The 16,407-nt window shown below is 71.9% G+C and overlaps 3 protein-coding genes across 3 annotated transcripts; 1 reads left to right on the forward strand and 2 right to left on the reverse strand.

The window, feature by feature from the left end:
• Positions 1 to 1,784: 1,784 nt before the first annotated feature.
• COQ10A (coenzyme Q10A) lies at positions 1,785 to 4,932 on the forward strand (the record flags this gene model as incomplete). Its single annotated transcript, XM_082011918.1, has 5 exons — positions 1,785 to 1,864; positions 4,018 to 4,161; positions 4,255 to 4,447; positions 4,531 to 4,632; positions 4,765 to 4,932. 5 exons carry the CDS (start codon positions 1,785 to 1,787, stop codon positions 4,930 to 4,932), a joined length of 687 nt encoding a protein of 228 aa, XP_081868044.1.
• Positions 4,933 to 6,929: 1,997 nt separating this feature from the next.
• On the reverse strand, positions 6,930 to 11,614 carry CS (citrate synthase; the record flags this gene model as incomplete). The annotated part of the gene is made up of 11 exons (XM_082011936.1): positions 6,930 to 7,100; positions 7,211 to 7,420; positions 7,488 to 7,589; positions 7,679 to 7,808; positions 7,993 to 8,192; positions 8,351 to 8,539; positions 8,617 to 8,748; positions 8,832 to 8,897; positions 8,980 to 9,087; positions 9,195 to 9,242; positions 11,561 to 11,614. The coding sequence occupies 11 exons, from the start codon at positions 11,612 to 11,614 to the stop codon at positions 6,930 to 6,932; spliced, it is 1,410 nt and encodes a 469-aa protein (XP_081868062.1).
• A 1,439-nt stretch (positions 11,615 to 13,053) lies between these two features.
• CNPY2 (canopy FGF signaling regulator 2) lies at positions 13,054 to 16,054 on the reverse strand (the record flags this gene model as incomplete). Its single annotated transcript, XM_082011739.1, has 6 exons — positions 15,951 to 16,054; positions 15,391 to 15,515; positions 14,955 to 15,070; positions 14,398 to 14,595; positions 14,048 to 14,144; positions 13,054 to 13,097 (listed from the first exon to the last, which is right to left on the reverse strand). The coding sequence occupies exons 2-6, from the start codon at positions 15,488 to 15,490 to the stop codon at positions 13,054 to 13,056; spliced, it is 555 nt and encodes a 184-aa protein (XP_081867865.1). The 5' UTR covers positions 15,491 to 15,515; positions 15,951 to 16,054.
• Between the last annotated feature and the right edge of the window lie 353 nt (positions 16,055 to 16,407).

The raw sequence follows: 16,407 nt of genomic DNA on the forward strand, positions 1-16,407 counted from the left end.
CCCGGCATCGGGCTCCGGCCGCGGCGGCTCCGCTCGGGCGGCTGGCGGGGCGGGGAGCGGCTGGGCCCGCCCACCGCCCGGGGGAGCGGCAGCCGCCGCCGCCACCGGGCCGCAGCGCCGCCGCCGGCCGCCATCGCCGGGGCCCGCGGAGCCGCGGGGGGGGGCCGGGGCGCCGGGGCCCCCTGCGGGGTCTGCGGGAGGGCGGCCCGGGGCCCCTCGTCCTCAGGGCGGGGCAGCCGGGCCCCCGCGGGAGCCCCCCTCCCGGGCCCGGGGTACCCCCGGGTCTCCCCCGCTCCGCCGGACCACCCCGAGCAGCAGCTTCCCCGCAGCCGCTGCTGCTTCCTGTGGCCAAAATCCAGCCCGCGGCCTCCACGCCAGGCGGGAGGGAGGCTGGGGTGGCGGGCGAGCATCCCAGCGTGCTGCCACCACTTTGGGGCATGCCGCAGCGCAGGGAAGCCTGGCAGGAGCCGTGCCATCTCTGCCCCGGTCCACGGGGTCTGGCTGGCTCTGGCTGGAACCGTCCCCCCAGATGGCTACAGCTGGTCCCGGGGCGTCGATTGCACCAACGTGCACAGGCGTTGCCCTGTACCCCCGTCCTGCCGAGCGCCGAGTCCTGCTGCTGCTCCGGGCTGGCAGGGCGGCTGGGTGGTGGGGCAGGAGCTCGGCCAGGCCAGGCCGGGGTGGGAGGCAGCTCTGCCCGCTTGCAGCCCCCACTGCCTGCTCATCCAGCTGCGCTGCCCACATCCCCGCGGCTGCCCGCTGCCGCGTTCACGCCTGCTCTCACAAGCACCTGGGATGCAGTAAAGAGCTTCCCGCTCGCTGGGCTGCTTACGGGGTCAGGCCATCACTTCACCTGCTCTCCAATTGCTTCTGGCCCCCCGCGGTGCCTCCCAGCCCTCGGCTACGAGCGGGCAGGCGTGAAGCGTTGCCTGTCCCACCCGCGTCCATCTACTGCTTGGAACAAGTGTCAAATCAGGGAACCCGCTGTGCCTCCTGCCGCACCGGGCCACACGGATCCCGCAGGAATGGGGAATTCCTGGTTTATTGCCTCTGCCGGGCACGCGGCTCCCACTGCTCCCCGTCCCCCAAAACACTGACAGAGGCACGCGTGGGCTGGCGGGGCCGGGCCCGTGGCTGATGTGGCAGCACCGCCCCAGCCGAGACGCCTTCAGAGGAGCAGGCGCTGGGGCCCACGCTGCTGGGGCTATTTTTGTCGTGTGTTTGGACCTGTTGTTAGCCGGCTGTTACCTAACCGGGAAACCGAGGTGAAATGACAGAGCCTGCCAGCAGCTGCTGACATTTCTGCCTGGAGAAGGGAGCCGCAGCACCTGGCCTGCTGGGAGAGGCCGGGGGGGCCGCAGGCCACCACACCCCACTGGGACGGTTTGCCCACTGGAGCACCCTGCCCCTCCGGGCACCCCTGGGCCCCACGCCTGAATCCAGCCCCCCGGCTGCCCCTGAGGCAGGAGGGACACGGGGACACCCGGCCCCAGCCCGGAGGAACGCGGGGGGCCCGGCTGAGCCCCGGCCCCGGCCCGGAGGGGCGCGGGGGGCCTTGAGAGCCGCTGGGCCGCAGGCCCGGCCGGGACTACACTTCCCGTCACCCCCCGCGCGGTCCAGACTACAGCTCCCGCCGTGCTCCGCGCGGGAGGCGTTGTCTCGCCCCGCCCCCGGGCCGTGACGCGGGCGGGCTCTATGGCGACGCCGTGACGTCGCGGGCGGGGTGAGAGGTCACGGCGGCGGCGCCGGTGCGAGGGCAGCGGAGCCGCGTCCCGGCCCCGGTCATGGCGGCCCGGCGGCTCCGCGGCGCCCTCCAGCTCGGGGCGCGGCAGCGGCTGCGGGCCGCGGCGGCCCCGCCCGGCAGGTGAGCGCCCGCGCCCCGACGGGGCGTCCCGGGCGGCGGCACCGGGCGGCGGCACCGGGCAGGGCCGCGGGGCCCGGGCGGGGGTCCGGGGTGGGCGGTGGCGGCGGAGGGGCCGGGGCGGGGCCAAGGCCCGGAGCGCGGGGGGATGGAGGCCATCCAGGGCCCGGGGGCACCGGCGAGGGCGGCGGGGCAGGGACGGGGCGTCCGCCGGCACGGGGCGGGCCCCGGGGGAGTACCGGGGCCGGGGTTAGATCCCCACGGGGCGAGCGGTCCCGGCCCCCCCGCGCTCCTGGGGGTCGTCTGCGGGGACCTTGGGGACACCGAGGGGGCCCCGGCAGGGGCGGGAAGGAGGGTCCCGGGGCGCCCGCGGCCACGGGGGGTCTGTGGCCCCGGCAGCACCCCGCGGCCAGCAAAGGCCCCGGGCCGGAGCGGGGGACTCGCTGCCTGCAGGGCAGCCCGGGGCCTCGGCTGGGGCCTGACCTTGGGGCAGGCTGCGCTCGGGGCGAGTGCTGCCCCCCGGGGGGGCTGGCGGGACCGTGTCCCGGGAGCGGGGCCGTGTCCTGGGAGCGGGCGCGAGGGCTGGGCAGGTGCCAACACCTTCTTCTTGGGTCGGGGGCGACGTCAGTCACACCGGCGGGTCGGGGCCGGCGTCACGGTTCGCTCAGGCGAGCGGAGAGTCCAGGAGACCTCGGGCCACCCCGCCGCGTCCCCCGCCAGCACTGACCTCTGCGCCCGGCCGCGCCGGGCGTGGGCAGAGCCGGCAGCCGTGCTGCCAGCGCCGCTGCGACTCTTGCCAGCTCAGGGCTGGCACCAGGCGCTCGGGGACAGGGTGGCTCTTGCAAGCCCTGGGCAGCCGACCTCACGGCCGGGTCAGCGGCACGGGAGCGGCTGCAGCGTCGTGCCGTGGCACTGGTTTACGAGCCAGCTCCGCTGAGCCCCATCACGGTGCATGTACAGCACCGAGCGCTGCCGGGCAGAGCTGCGGTGTGTGCGAGGAGGGGAGCGATTGCCGCGGGGGCTGGCGGCACGGCTGCAAGGTCCCATCTCTCCCGGGGACCCCCAGCTCTGTGCAGCCATGGGCCACAACTGGGGCTCACACAGCTCGCCCACGCCAGCCCGTCCCCCATACTGCCGGCTATTCTGGGAGCTTGGGGGCTGCCAAGCACCCCGGGTGACTCCTCTTGGCGCAGGAACGTCCCGTGGCTCCTGGGAGAAGTGGGACCTTTCTGCCTCAGCCACCAGTCCTGGAGGAGAGCCGGTGTGACCCGCGTGCAGGCACATCTAAAAATACCCACGCCGTGCTGCGGGCACCGAGCGCTGCCAGTTACGGCTGTCGCAGGCGGGAGCCTGGTGGGGCCAGCCCTAACCCACAGGCCCGGGGGGTGGTCAGGGTTACAGCCCCCACCGTGATGCTCCAGCCATTGCCTTCCCGGTGCTTGGCAGGGAGCGGCTGTCAGGACTCGGGCAGGCGGAGCAAAGCCGAAAGAGCCAACGTTGGCACCACGGGAGGACCCTGCTGCTGTCCCCGCAGGTCTGGGGCTGGGCGACACAACACCCAGCACCCCGCCGCCTTTGGGGCTCAGCCCCTCCTTGAGGAGGCGGCAAGCCTTGCATCCCTTTCCGCTGGCAGCAACGGCACCATCCACTCCACTCCTGAGGGATGAGATGGGACTGGGTGGCACATGGAGGAGGGAGAAGATCTGGGCCAAGTGGGGCTCCGTGCTGCTGCCAGAGCCCGGTGCAGGGCCGGGGTGGAGCTGGGGAGGGGCGGTGCGGTGTAAGAGGCAGTTGTCCCCGCTCTGCCGGTCCGGATTAGGTGTCCCCGAGGTCAGGTTTCCCCGGCCTTCCTCCTCTTGCGCAACAGCAGCCTTGGCAGCAGCCCTGGGACGAGTGCTCGGACTTCCCTGGCCTCTCCCCACTGGCCTGTGGCCCCAGGCAGGAGGGCTGGGTCTGACCGTGGGTGCCAGCTTCGTCCCCGATCCTCCACATCCTGGGGCCGGTTCCCATCCCGAGAACGATGTGGGCAGGTCTGGAAGGGGCCCCACGTCGTGGCTGTCCTGGGGGGTGCTGCCCTGCTTGGCCCAGCGGCTCCCAGGCGGCTCTGCTGCCCGGCGCGGTCCTGGTTCCTCTGCTGACGCCCATCTCCCACCCAGGCACACGGCCCTGGGTGGCCTCCGGCTCAGCCGGCTCGGCCGGCCGGCGAGCGGCACCGAGTGGGAGCCCCGGACCCAGCCCAGCCGGTCCTTCCTCAACCTCACCAACAAGCGGAAGGAGTACTCGGAGCGGCGCATCATCGGGTAGGTGCATCATCGGGTAGGTGCGGCAGCTTCCCCGCTGGCCGGGCGGCGAGGGCCCCGCGGCCCGCGCTGCAACGCGCGCCCTGCCCCCAGGTACTCCATGCAGGAGATGTACGACGTGGTCTCCAATGTGGAGGACTACAAGAACTTCGTGCCCTGGTGCAAGAAGTCGGTGGTGGTCTCCAAGCGGACGGGCCACGTCAAGGCCCAGCTGGAGGTGGGCTTCCCGCCCGTGGTGGAGCGCTACACCTCCATCGTCACCCTCGTCCGCCCCCACCTCGTCAAGGTGAGCCTGGCCCCAGCGCAGCGGGCGGCCCGGCCCTGGCCGGCTCCTCGGGCCCCTCCTGACCTGCTGCTCCCCCTCCCCAGGCCGTCTGCACGGACGGGCGCCTCTTCAACCACCTGGAGACGAACTGGCGCTTCAGCCCCGGCATCCCCGGCTACCCCCGCACCAGCACCGTGGATTTCTCGGTAAGACCCTGCTCCGGGCGGCCCCCGGGCGCGAAACCCCTGGGGAGGACGCGGGAGACGGTTCCTGCTGCGGAGACCTGCCCACCGCCACCATCCCTGCCGGGGGCTCAAGCCACCCGCTCTCCTCCCCAGATCTCCTTTGAGTTTCGCTCCCTGCTGCACTCCCAGCTGGCCACCGTCTTCTTCGACGAGGTGGTCAAGCAGATGGTGGCAGCCTTCGAGCGCCGGGCGGCCAAGAACTTCGGTCCCGAGACCCGCATCCCCCGGGAGCTCATGTTCCACGAGGTCCACCAGACGTGAGGGTGGCCTCCGCACCATGGACTGTGCTGGGGCCCCGGGGCTGCCCGCGCTGCACCCACCCTTCTAAATATTTATTTGAGTGCATCTCTGCTGCCGTTGCCTCAACTTCCCTCCTGGCCCCAGGGGCGAGAGGTGATGCTCCTGCGAGCGCGGGGGCTGCTGTGAGCCCCCGGCCCCACCGCAACGCCGCGGGAGCTGCGTCCCAGCGCTGGACTCCCTGGTTTTGTAGCTGATTTTGGTTTTAAGTTTTGTTTTTAGTTCTTGGGAGCTCTTTCCTTCCCCCCTCCCTGTTTTGTTCCTTTTTAACTCCTCGGCAAGGCTGGAGGGTCCCGGCAGCGGGGCAGCTCCGGCGCTGGCCATGCCTGCGCCCCGCCACCTCGCTCCGGGAGAGCGGGAGGAAGATGGGTGTTTGCTGGCGGGAGAGCCCGGCCGCATCCTGCTGGGGAAGGCAGGAGCGGCCAGGGAAGGATGGGGGCCGGCTGCCAGAGCCCCCAGCTCCCCCGGCTCTGCCAGGAACAAAAGGGAAGGAGACCGGCGCAGGGAGGAAACCCCAGCGGGAGCAGAGCTGCCACCCGGCCCCTTGCCCGCAGCCGCCACGGCCGGGCACCGGAGCCGAAGGACCCCCGGCAGTGCCCGCTCCGGGGCCAGACCCGACGTCGCACAGTTTGCACAAGTCACACGCACAGGGCGGGGATGGGGTGGCTTGTGCTGCCCCCGCCACCCCCCCCCCCGCCACCCCCAGCCCCTCGTGCCGCAGGGACCAGGACGGCCCCAGCCTGCGGCCACCCCCCGTGTTCCTCCGGTTCCAGCTCAACTTCCCTTGCCCTCGGCCGGGGGAACACGGGGGCCTCCAGCCCCACCAGGCCAAGAAGCCCCCCGGGGGCAGGGGCTCCCTGGGCTGCCAGCCCCTGACCCCAGCTCCCCCTGCTCGGCCCACCCCGCTCCATCCCCATCACCGAGGGCACCGTGGCCTTGCTGCCCGAGGTCGGGCTTTTACAGGCCAATAAAGAGCATTTTCCAAGGGTGAGCAGCCTCCTGGTCCTCATTTGGCGGCCATGGGAGAGGGGAGCTGGGCGGGGCGGGGCTGCGCGCTTGCGACCCCCAGACCCCAACCCGGGCTGGTCCCTGCAGGCACCACCGAGCCCGGCGCTGCCGGCTTGCCGAGGGCCCACCACACCGGCCCCAGCAGCGACAGAACCGGGCTGGGGCCTGAGGGCAGCTCCCGGGTGGGCTGGGGGCACTATCCCCTGACCCCCCCTCCAAATCCTACAGGAGCAAAGCAGCCCAGGGCGAGGGGTCCTTCCCCTGCGGGACCCTGTGCCCAGAGGGAGGGAGGCTCCGGGTTTGTTAATAAAAACATTTATTTTGCATTTCGTCGTCGTTTGTACAGAACTGCCCGATACCCGCGGGGGGCCGGGGCTGGCGCGCGGGGGGCCCAGCTCCGGCGGCCGGGGGCGTCGGACGCGGGGATTCACACAAACACGGGCGCGCGGGCCGGGGAGGAGTGTATCGAGTCCCTGCCTGGGGGCGAGACGTTCGTTCTTCACCTGCTGCCCCACGGTGGGGCTTGGACACGAGTCTGGACTGAACCCCTCTCGGGGGGGCTGCGGCGGGGGGTGCGGGGCGTGCCCCCACGGCCCAGCAGCGGGGGAGCCGGGGGGCTCCCAGTGTGCGCGGTGCTGCTGGGGCAGGGTGGGGGCGCGGGAGCCCCCCGCCTTGCCGGGGCAGAGCCGGGGAAAGGAGCTCCGGGGTGGGGGGGGAGCCTGGGCCGGGGGCGGAGGGTGGGGGTGAGGGGGGGGAGCGGACCCCAGGGCTGCCCCTGCCCCCTCCCAGGGCGGCAGGGAGGGGAGAGGAGCGGCGGGAGGGTCCGCTCGCGCCCCCAGCGCCCCGCGGCCGGTGTGCGGGGGGGGTTCAGTGCCGAGTCCGTCCGGGGCCCGGCGCAGGAGCGCAGCGGTCCCTGGGGAGCGGCGAGCCGCGGCCCCGGCCCCGTCCCTTCTTTACCCAGATTTGTAGCCCACGAGCTGCATGAGGCCCTTCGTGCTCATGGACTTGGGCCTCTCCAGGGGGAAGCCCAGCGCCCGGCTCCAGATGAGCTGCGAGAGGACGCCCAGGGCCCGCGAGACGCCGAAGAGCACCGTGTAGTAGTTCATCTCCTTCATCCCGTAATACTGCGGGGCAGAGCGGCGTCAGGGCAGGGCAGCCCCGCGGGAGGGGGCAGCCGGGAGCCCTCTGCCCCCCGGGAGCCGTTCTGGGGCAGGGCCAGGACCCCCGGGCTCACCTGCAGCAGCACCCCGCTGTGCGCGTCCACGTTGGGCCAGGGGTTCTTGGCCTTGCCCTGCTCCAGCAGCACGTTGGGGACGATCTTGTAGAGCTGGGCCACCAGCTTGAACATGGGGTCCTTGGGCAGGTGCTTGAGGGCGAACTCCCGCTGGCAGGTGTAGCGGGGGTCCGTCTTCCGCAGCACCGCGTGCCCGTAGCCCGGCACCACCTGCAAGGACAGGGGCTCAGAGCCCGGCCCCGGCGCGGCCCCTCGCCCCGGGCAGGGCCGGACTCACCCTGCCCGAGTTGAGCGTGTTCCAGATGAAATCCCGCAGCTTCTCGTCTGACACCTCCTGGCCCAGCTCCTTCTGCAGGTCGGTCAGCCAGAGCAGCACCTCCTGCGGGCGCGGCGAGCGGAGGACGGGGTGAGAACCGCGGCGCGCGGCCAGCCAGCCGGCCGGACAAACGGACGCGCAGAGGTGCCCACCTGGTTGGCGAGGCCGTGCAGCGGCCCGGCCAGCCCGTTCATGGCGGCGGCGAAGGCGAGGTACGGGTCGGAGAGGGCGCTGCCGACCAGGTGGCTGGTGTGGGCGCTCACGTTTCCCCCCTCGTGGTCGCTGCAGGGGCGAGGGAGCGTGTCAGGTCTCCCCCGTCCCCACTGAGAGCCCCCACAGCCGCGGGGACACCCCCCAGCCAACACCCCCCTCCCGTGACCATCCCAGCCTGGGCGCGTCCCTGGCCGCGGGGCTGGGAGCGCGGCCACGTCCTCGCCTGCTCCGGCGGCTCCTCGCGGCGCCGCACCTGTGGATGGTGAGGTAGAGCCGCATCAGCTCGATGAACTGGGGGTCGGTGTAGCCCAGCATGTTGGTGAAGTTGTGGGACCAGTCGAGGTTGGGGTCGATGGCCCCGATGCTGCTGCCCTCGCGGTACAGGTTGCGGTAGATCTTTGCGGCGACGCAAGGCAGCTTGGCGATCAGGTCCATGGCGTCCTCATAGACAAACTGGGACAGGCGGGGTAAGACGGGGCAGCTGCCCGCCCCGGGGGGCCCGAGCCCCTGACTCCTCACACCCAAACCTGCACCCACGCCCCGGCCCAAGCTCAGGCTTGGTGTGGCTGAGCCCCCCCAGCGCCGCACCGGGGCGCCCGGCCCCCCCGTACCTCCCAGTACTTGACGCGGTGGATGCCCTCGGCGTAGGCGCGAGCGAACTTGCTCTCGCTGTTGAGGGCGGTGATGGCGGCGCTCAGCTGGGACATGGGGTGCAGGTTGGTGGGGAAGTTGTCCAGCATGGTCACCACGTGGGAGGGCAGTGCGGCGCGCCGGGCCCACTCGCGGGACAGCCAGCTCACCTGTGGGGGGGCACGGGGGGCTGAGCCGCGGGGCAGGGGGCCGGCAACCCACCCCCGCCGGACCCCCCGCGTGTTACCTGCTCCTGGGTGGGCACCTCTCCCGTCACCAGCAGCCAGAAGAGCCCCTCGGGCAGCGGCTCCTCTCCCCCCGCGGCTTTGGGCAGCAGCTTCTGGCACTCGGGGATGCTGTACCCACGGAAGCGGATGCCCTAAGGAGCCCGGCACAAGCATCAGCCGCTGCGGCGTCACCCACACCAGGCGGACGCCCGAGCAGGGCTGGACCAGGCCCTACCTCATCAGGATCCAGAACGGAGGTCTCGTATATCAGCCCCTTCATGCCCCTCATCCCGCCGTACACCTGGAGAAGGGTGAAAGACGGTGGTTACTGGCTGCGGCACAGGCTGGCGGCCCCGGCGCGGCCGCAGCATCCCCCCACTCACCATGTCCACCGTGATCTGCCCGATGGCTGTGTTGCCATGCTGCTGCCTGAAGCTCTTGATTTTCGCCTGCTCCTTGGGGATCATGCTGGCAAGGATGTCTTTCAGGTTCTGGGAAGAGCGGAGGGGGCCGTGAGCCCCGGCACCCGCGGGGGGGCCGAGCACAGGCTCCCCCCACCGGCACCGCGGAGGGCTGACGGCAGTGGGGCTCCTCTTACCGTGGCAGCGCTGGCGTGACGGGCGGCAAAGAGGACGCACGGTGCGTTCTGCGGAAGAGCAGACACAGGGACTCGGTGTTACCCAGGGAGAGCCCCGCTCCGTGCCCCGGCTGCCCCGTTTCAGCGGGGTGTAGCCACGCAAGCGGCCCCCAGCCCCAAAGCATCCCCAGCCCCAGAGCATCCCCAGCTCCTGCGGCAGGAGCCGCGCCGTGACTCCGGCGAGATCCCGTCTCACAAGGACGCCGCGCCCAGCAGCTGCGGCGGCTTCCCTCGCCCACGCGTGCCGGAGATCAGAGCCAGACAGGTTCAGCCAGGCCGGGCGGCGCAGGGGGGTGGCACGGTGCGCCTCGGCACCGCATCACGCTCATTCACGTCACGCGCAACGCCGGCCACAGCCAGACCCGGACCCCCCGCAGAGCCGAGCGCTGTGCCGTGCAGACCCGGCGGTGGCGAATGCGGCCGCGTTTCGCTTCCTGCTCTGCGGAGCGCAGAGGCGGCCGGCACGAGTGAGCCAGTGCTGCCGGCAGAGCCCTGCCAGGCCGGCACCGCTGCGGTTTTCCTGCACCAGCGCTCGACAAGCACTGGGGAAACCGATCTTTGTTCCTCGCCCGCGCGTGGCAGCCGCGGGGACTCCGACGGCGGGAACACCCTGACGCAGCCCGGGCCTGGCAGCGCCCCTCGTCCCTGGCAGCGCCCTGCCCGCGGCGGGGACACGGGGCTCGCCCGCACGCAAACCCACTCACAAGCAGCCGGGTGGGCAGGGAGGGGGGCAGAGAGGGCCGGGAGATGCCTGCCCAGCGACGGGGCCACCACCCCGCCGGGCAGCCGCGTCCACACTCAGCACCCTGTGCCTTCCCCGGCAGAGACCCTGGGGCCAGGGCTACCCCGTGGCACGGAGCTGCGGCAGCGCCTGCGGCACCGGCAGAACATGACTCGTTTTTTCCACTGGCTGCTGGGGGAACCTGGGGCGGGGGCAGCGCCACAGCGAGCACCCAGCACCGCGCGCAGCCGGCCCAGCGCCCCGCGAGCCCCCAGCCCGGTCGGGGGGACCCCGACACCCCAAGCGTGGCTGGAGCCAGCTGCCCGCTCCAGGCGACTGCGCTGTGTCCCCCTGCAACAGGCGGCACCCGGGAAGGGAAATTGCTGGCGGGAACAATAGAGACGGCAGCAGGAAGCCCAAGGTCAAGGTGGCCACTGCTGCCATCGCGGGGCCCCCACCGCACCCCATGTCACCCCGTTTCACCGGGCACCCGCACGGCTCGTCCCGGCTGGGCCAGGCTGTCACGGAGGTGCCACTGGCTCAAGGTCACACTTGTTGGCGGTGACACCGAGCGTCGGCTCATGGGGCAGGGGCACACCCAGTAGCTGCAGGACCCTCCTGGGTGCCCCCAACACAGTTTCGGGGTGCAGGAGCCCACAGGCAGTGCCGGCTACAGCTCGGTGGAGGAGCGGCTGCGGTGCATTAGCGGGGAGGAGGAGGAGGGTGGCAGCAAGACGGCGGGTCAGGATTAGGGTGCAAGCCAGCAGGGTGGCCCTGACTGCAGGGGCAGCGGGTGCAGCGACCCCCGGGCAAGTGGGGCACCACAACACACGGGGCCGGGCCCCAGCTCCCAAAATAACGCCTGGTCGATAAAGATGCCACAGGGGCCGTTATGAAACGCCAAGGCCAAGGCAAATGGGCAGGGAGGGCCACGGCCACCCTAGCCCTGCACCGGTGCTTGGCCCCCCCGGGGCACCCCAGCCACCCAGTGCAGTCCCGGCACAGCGCCAGGCCGTACGGGGGGTCCCGTCGCTGTGACCCCGTTGCCCTCTACAGCACCGGGCCGCTGGGGAAGGTCGGGGGGCGACGGTGCAGGCGACCCCCGCTCCCTGTCCCCTCACTGCCAGTGCCGCCAGGCGGGAGCCGCCGGGGGTGGTGTGGACCCCCCCGGGCCCAGCGCTGCAGCACAGCTCCACAATGGGGGGGCAGGGAGCCCCCACGAGGGGCTGCAAGAGGGCGGAGACCCCCAGATGGGGCCTGCAGCCACGGCAGTGCCCCCCCCGCCCCGAGGCGCGCGCCGCGCTCGGAGCCCCCCCCGTCTGCCCGACGGGGCGGGGGTCCCGGCCGGGGCCCCCCGGCTCCGACGGGACAGCGGCGGGGACGCACCCCACCCCGCCGCTCGTCACGGGTGCTCCCGGCGGAGACGGCGCCGGTGCCCGCGCCCACCACGTGCTGCCGCTGCGGCGCGCTGCCCCGCGCCCCCCCCCCGCCGCCGCGGCGCGGCCCCTTTAAGGCAGCGCCCCCCCGCGTCGCCCCTTTAAGAATCCCCCCCCCCCCCCGGTGTCGCCCCTTTAAGGCGCGGCGGGGCCGGGGCGGGCGCCCTCACCTTGGGCCCGCGGAGGCGCGCGGCCGCCCGAGTGCCGGCGGCGAGGAGCGTCATGGCGGCACCGGGGCCGGGGCGGAGCGGGGCCGGGGCCGGGGCCGGGCGGGAGCGGGGCCGGGGCCGGGCGGGAGCGGGCGCGGGGCCGGAGCGAGCGGCGGCGGCGGCAGCCGGGGGTCCTCAGTGAGGCGGGCGGGGCGGGGCGCGGCGCCGCGCTGATTATTAGCATAGCCCCGCCCCTGCCCGCCCCCTCGGGCCCGAGACGCTCGCCATTGGCCGCGCCGCGCGCCGCGGGGCGGGAATAGGGAAATGAAGCGGCGGAGCAGGGGGGCCGAGCTATAGGTGGCCGCCGCGTTCGCCTGATCATGGTCCGGGGTGGGGCGAGGCGCCCCGCCCCCTTTCTTTACGTCACAAGGTGTGATGTGACGTCATGCCGCTCCGTCATCCGCCCGAGCGCCTCGGTGCTTCGGTGTCGCTCAGCTGTAGCGCAGGGCGGCCTTATGACATCACCAGGCACTAGGCCATGTGCTACGAGGTCACCAGGCCCCTGATGTCATCCCACATTCAGCCGCAGGGGCTCGAGGTTGCCCTGTGACATTGCCCCGGCTCCACAGTGACGTCAGGGGCCCAGGGCAGGGGGCGGGGCATGGCCGCGGGTGACCGTCCCAGCTGACCCCAGGCCATTGCCCCAGTGGCCCCGGGGCGGCAGCACCGGACGGGCGGTGGCCCCGGCTCACAGGCTGGGCGGTGCCCATGGGGATGGGACCCCCAGGGTGCCCCCACCATGACACATCTGCCAGGGCACGCAGGGCCACAGCTGCCGGGGGACATCCCACGCCAAGGCCGAGCCGCGGCAGGCATGCTGGACACGAGGCAGCGCGAGTCACCGGACGCACTGCGGGGACACGGGGGGACACGCAGGGCTGCCATCAGCACCTCCAGCCCCACCCGGGGTCCCAGGGCCCCCTTCCCGGCCCCACGCGCACAGGAGCAAGACCTGCCCTTGGGTGGGCCCGCGGCATGGCCGCTGTGTGGCCCCTTTATTGCCTGGAAGGGGGTTCCCAAAACCGGCCCCAGACGCCCGAGCACCCTGCCCTGGTGGGGGCAGCTGAGCCCCGGTGTCCCCCGCCGCGTCCCCCCAGCAGCGGAGAAAGATCCCTGGCTGGCAGCCTGCCCACTGAAATGTCCCAGCAGGAGCAAGGACGCAGCCCCGGCCCCCATGGGGAAGCACGGCAGGTGTCCCGGTGCCCCCGGCACCGCGGCTGCAGCGGACTGACAGTGAATAAATAGGACAAGAGCACCAGACTGCGCGAGGAGGCATCTGCGCCGGCTCCAGAGCCGCAGTCCCCCAGCACGTCTGCCCATCCCGGCAGGGGCAGTGAGGGCGAGGTGAACCAAGAGGTAGGGGACATCCGGACAGAGCCTGGCACCATCCTGGTCCCGCGAGGCCGCCGGGGCGGGTCGGCACCGTCCTCCGGAGGCAGCCAGGGCCATCTGCGTCACAGCTCGTCGTGTGGGATGTGGAGCGCGTGGTCACACAGGTCTGCGGTGACAAAGGCCGGCGCTCTCAGGACGTGGCAGAGCCCCGGGGGCAGCCCTAGCCTGGGAGTGGGGCACATCCCTTCCCGCTCGTCCCAGGCCACCTCCTGCCCACAGCGCAGGGACGAGCCGTGTGCGGAGCGCCCGGGCCAAGCGCAGCCGTGACCCATGCCAGGGGACACCTACACTTCCCCTTCGCTTTGTTCTGTGGTTAATGAGAAACGTGGCTGTTTGGACAGAGCTGCCGGCCCAGCGTTTCCCCAGGTCCAGCACCCGCAGCCGCCCAGCGGACCCGCACCAGCCGGAGGCAGGCAGGGTGCAGGCAGTGGGTGCCTGGCTGGGGGCATGCTGAGCCACAGGAGCAGCTGGCAGCACCATGAGACCCCCGGGACCCTCCTGGGGAAGGTGCGATTCCCCCGACATGTGTGCCTGGTACAGAATTGTCCCACCCTGGCCCAGCCGTGCGGTGCAGGTAACGAACGTGGGCCACATTCATTAATGGGGAAGCACAAAGGTCGTGGCATGCCCTGACCCCGGTGTTTGCGAGCTGGAAATAGCCCTGCGGGAAGGGAGATGCCGCGGCGTGGGCGCCCGGCCATTGGCTGTGCGAGGAGCCCTGTGCCAGAGCAGCCAATGGAGCCGGCGCGGCAGCTGCCCTGGCTCGGCCCCAGGCAGCGTGCGCCCAGCCAGGAAGACCATCCAAAAAAAGCTGCAGGCAGCAGAGTCCAGGCGCTGGGCTGGCAGCGCAGGCAGGCACATCCTGGCACCAGGCTGCCAGAGAGGGGCTGCTCCGCAGGGCTAAAGGACATCAGGATTTTGGGGAGGACTCATAGCTCCTCTGTGTCCTCCCTGCTCTGGGCCAGCAGCTCCCTCCATCCCAGCGCTGATGGAACAGCTACAACCCCCCAGGGCGGCAGGACAGACCCCTCCCCAGGACTGCCCAGCCCGGCTCACCCGTCCGCTTGCTGCAGAGACGGTCCTTGACGTTGTCGGCCTCGTGGGAAAGGAATTCAATGAGTTCATCTTCATACTCCTCAGCAATGCTCTCGCACTGCAATGGGAGCCGCCCGTAGGTCAGCTGGCGACCAGGGGGGCCAGAGCTGGGCCCCACTCCCACCCACCCGAGCCCAGGAGCAGCCTCCTCCCCTGCAGCCACAGGAAGGACCAGGGGAAGCAGCTGGGAGCTGCTGATGAGACCAGCTCAACCCTAGAAGGGCTGCGGCTGCCCAACACAAAGGGTCCCACCACCCAAAACCTCTGCTGAGCCCTGACAGACACCACAAGGACCTAGTCCCCGCACGCACCGCAAACTTCAGGCTAGAAGCCACATCTCCATCAATTTTGACCCCGGAGAGGTCCATCTTGGTCCCGTCATGGGAGATCACCCGGACGTAACTCTTACGGTGTGTGGATGGATCCACTTTTTCCCCGTACTCTTTCATCTTCTCGCACACCCGTTCCAGCAGCTCTGTCAGATGTGCCTCCGACCGGGCGTAGGGCACCTGTGGCACGAGTGAGAGATCAGTGGGGTCAGGCCTTTGAGTGCGACAGCAGAATGGGAACGCTGGGCCAGCACGTTTCCCCAGGAGCTGGGGAGCACCAAGAAAGGGTCAGACGTCTCCATGGATGCCCTGGGAATGCAGTGGGGCTGCACTGGTGATAGGCAGTGGAGGAGGCTGAGGAATGGGAGACAGGGCTCACCCAGACCACGCAGAGCACCCAACGTGGGTCCAAACCCTCCCCTGTCTCCCCTGGTTTTTGACAGGCAGCTGCTGCCTCTGGTCAGGCCAGCCCCGCTCTGCTGCAGCCTCCACCCGACCTCCCAGCGCCGCAGGGAGGTCCCTGACAGGAGATGTCTCACCTCCACGACTGACTGGCTGCCATCAGGGTTGATCCGGAAGGAGCCCATCTGGATGGTTTTCCTGGGGTCGACCTGGGCAATCTCCCACTCCAGCTCATCCACCAGTGCCCGGCACGCTGCGGGCGACGCAGGTGTCAACGGTGCAAAGCTAAAGGCATTGCCTGACCCCACACCCCAGCCCTGGCACCGACAGACCCGCAGCTGCCCAAACCCGCTGGGAGAAACTGGTGTAACTGGTGCCACCGGCAGACGGGGACGGCAGGTCTGCGGGGAGCGGGTCCCCGAGGCGCCCTGTGGCCCTGCACAAATGTCTGCCTCTCCCCGAGCAGGGTGAGCATGGATGGGCAGCAGCGGCCGCGGACAAGCGAGTCCCAACGGCTGCCCCAGCCCCGCACCACCATCCTGTCCCGTCCCATCCCATCCCGTCCCGCCACACCTCCGCAGTGCAGGTCTTGGCTCCGGCGGGCGCAGGCCGCGGGCAGCAGCGCAGCCAGGGCCACGGCCAGGCAGAGCGCGGGTGGGATCCGGCCCCTCATCCTCACGGCTCCGCTGCAGGGCGACCTGCGGGCACGGGCAGCTCCAGCGCTGGCAGACCCTGTGTCCCCACAGCCCGGCCTCCCCGGGCGCTTACAATGCCCGTCCTCGGCCGGGCCCCGTCCAGCCCCCCCGGGCCACCCGTCCCCTGCAGAGCCCCGCTGGCTATAGGGCTTTGTCACGGCGTTCCCCCAAGGTCCCCACTATGCCCCATCCCCCGCGGGGCCCATCCGTGCCCCTGGACACCGCAGGGACCCCTCCCCTACGAGGCTGAGCCCCCTCCCCTGCAGGGTCGAGCCCAGAGCCCCGTGAGAGCCCCCTCCTCTGCAGGACCACGTTCACAGGCCCCTGTGGAGACCCCTCGCTTCTAGGGCCGAGCTCAGAGCCCCGCGCGGAGCCCTCTCCCCTACAAAGCCTTGCCCAGAGCCCCGCGCCCGGCGGGCCCGGCCGAGGCCGCAGTACCGCGCCGCTCTCCCGTCCCGCTCCACCGCCCCGGCCGGCTGCCCCGGGGCTGCCCGCGGCGGCGCCTGTCCCGGCGCGCCCCTCCGCCCGACGCGCCGCGGAGAAAGGCCCCTCGGAGAGGGCGGCGACCGAGCTGGCCGGGGCGACGGAGCCGGTCGGACCAGCTGGGGCGGCTCCTCGGCTCGCGGCGAGCCCGTCCCGTGCGCAGGCAGCGCCACGGACAGCCCAGGCGAGCGACGAGGGCCCCGGCGGCGCCAGGGCCCGGTCCGCGTGGCGCTCGGCCCCTCTCGGAGGAGGGGCCTACAGTGACCCCGCCCCCGACCGCTCTGGCCCCGCCCCTGGACCGGCGATACCGCGCCGGCTCCCGGTCCCGGTCCCGGTCCCGGTCCCGCCCTGGGTCGTTCCTGCCCTGTCCCCGGTCCCGCCCCGGGCTCCTTCCACGCTGTGGCCCCAGTGC

Source organism: Phaethon aethereus (assembly GCF_964289735.1).
Source record: "Phaethon aethereus genome assembly, chromosome: 29".
NCBI lineage: Eukaryota > Metazoa > Chordata > Aves > Phaethontiformes > Phaethontidae > Phaethon > Phaethon aethereus.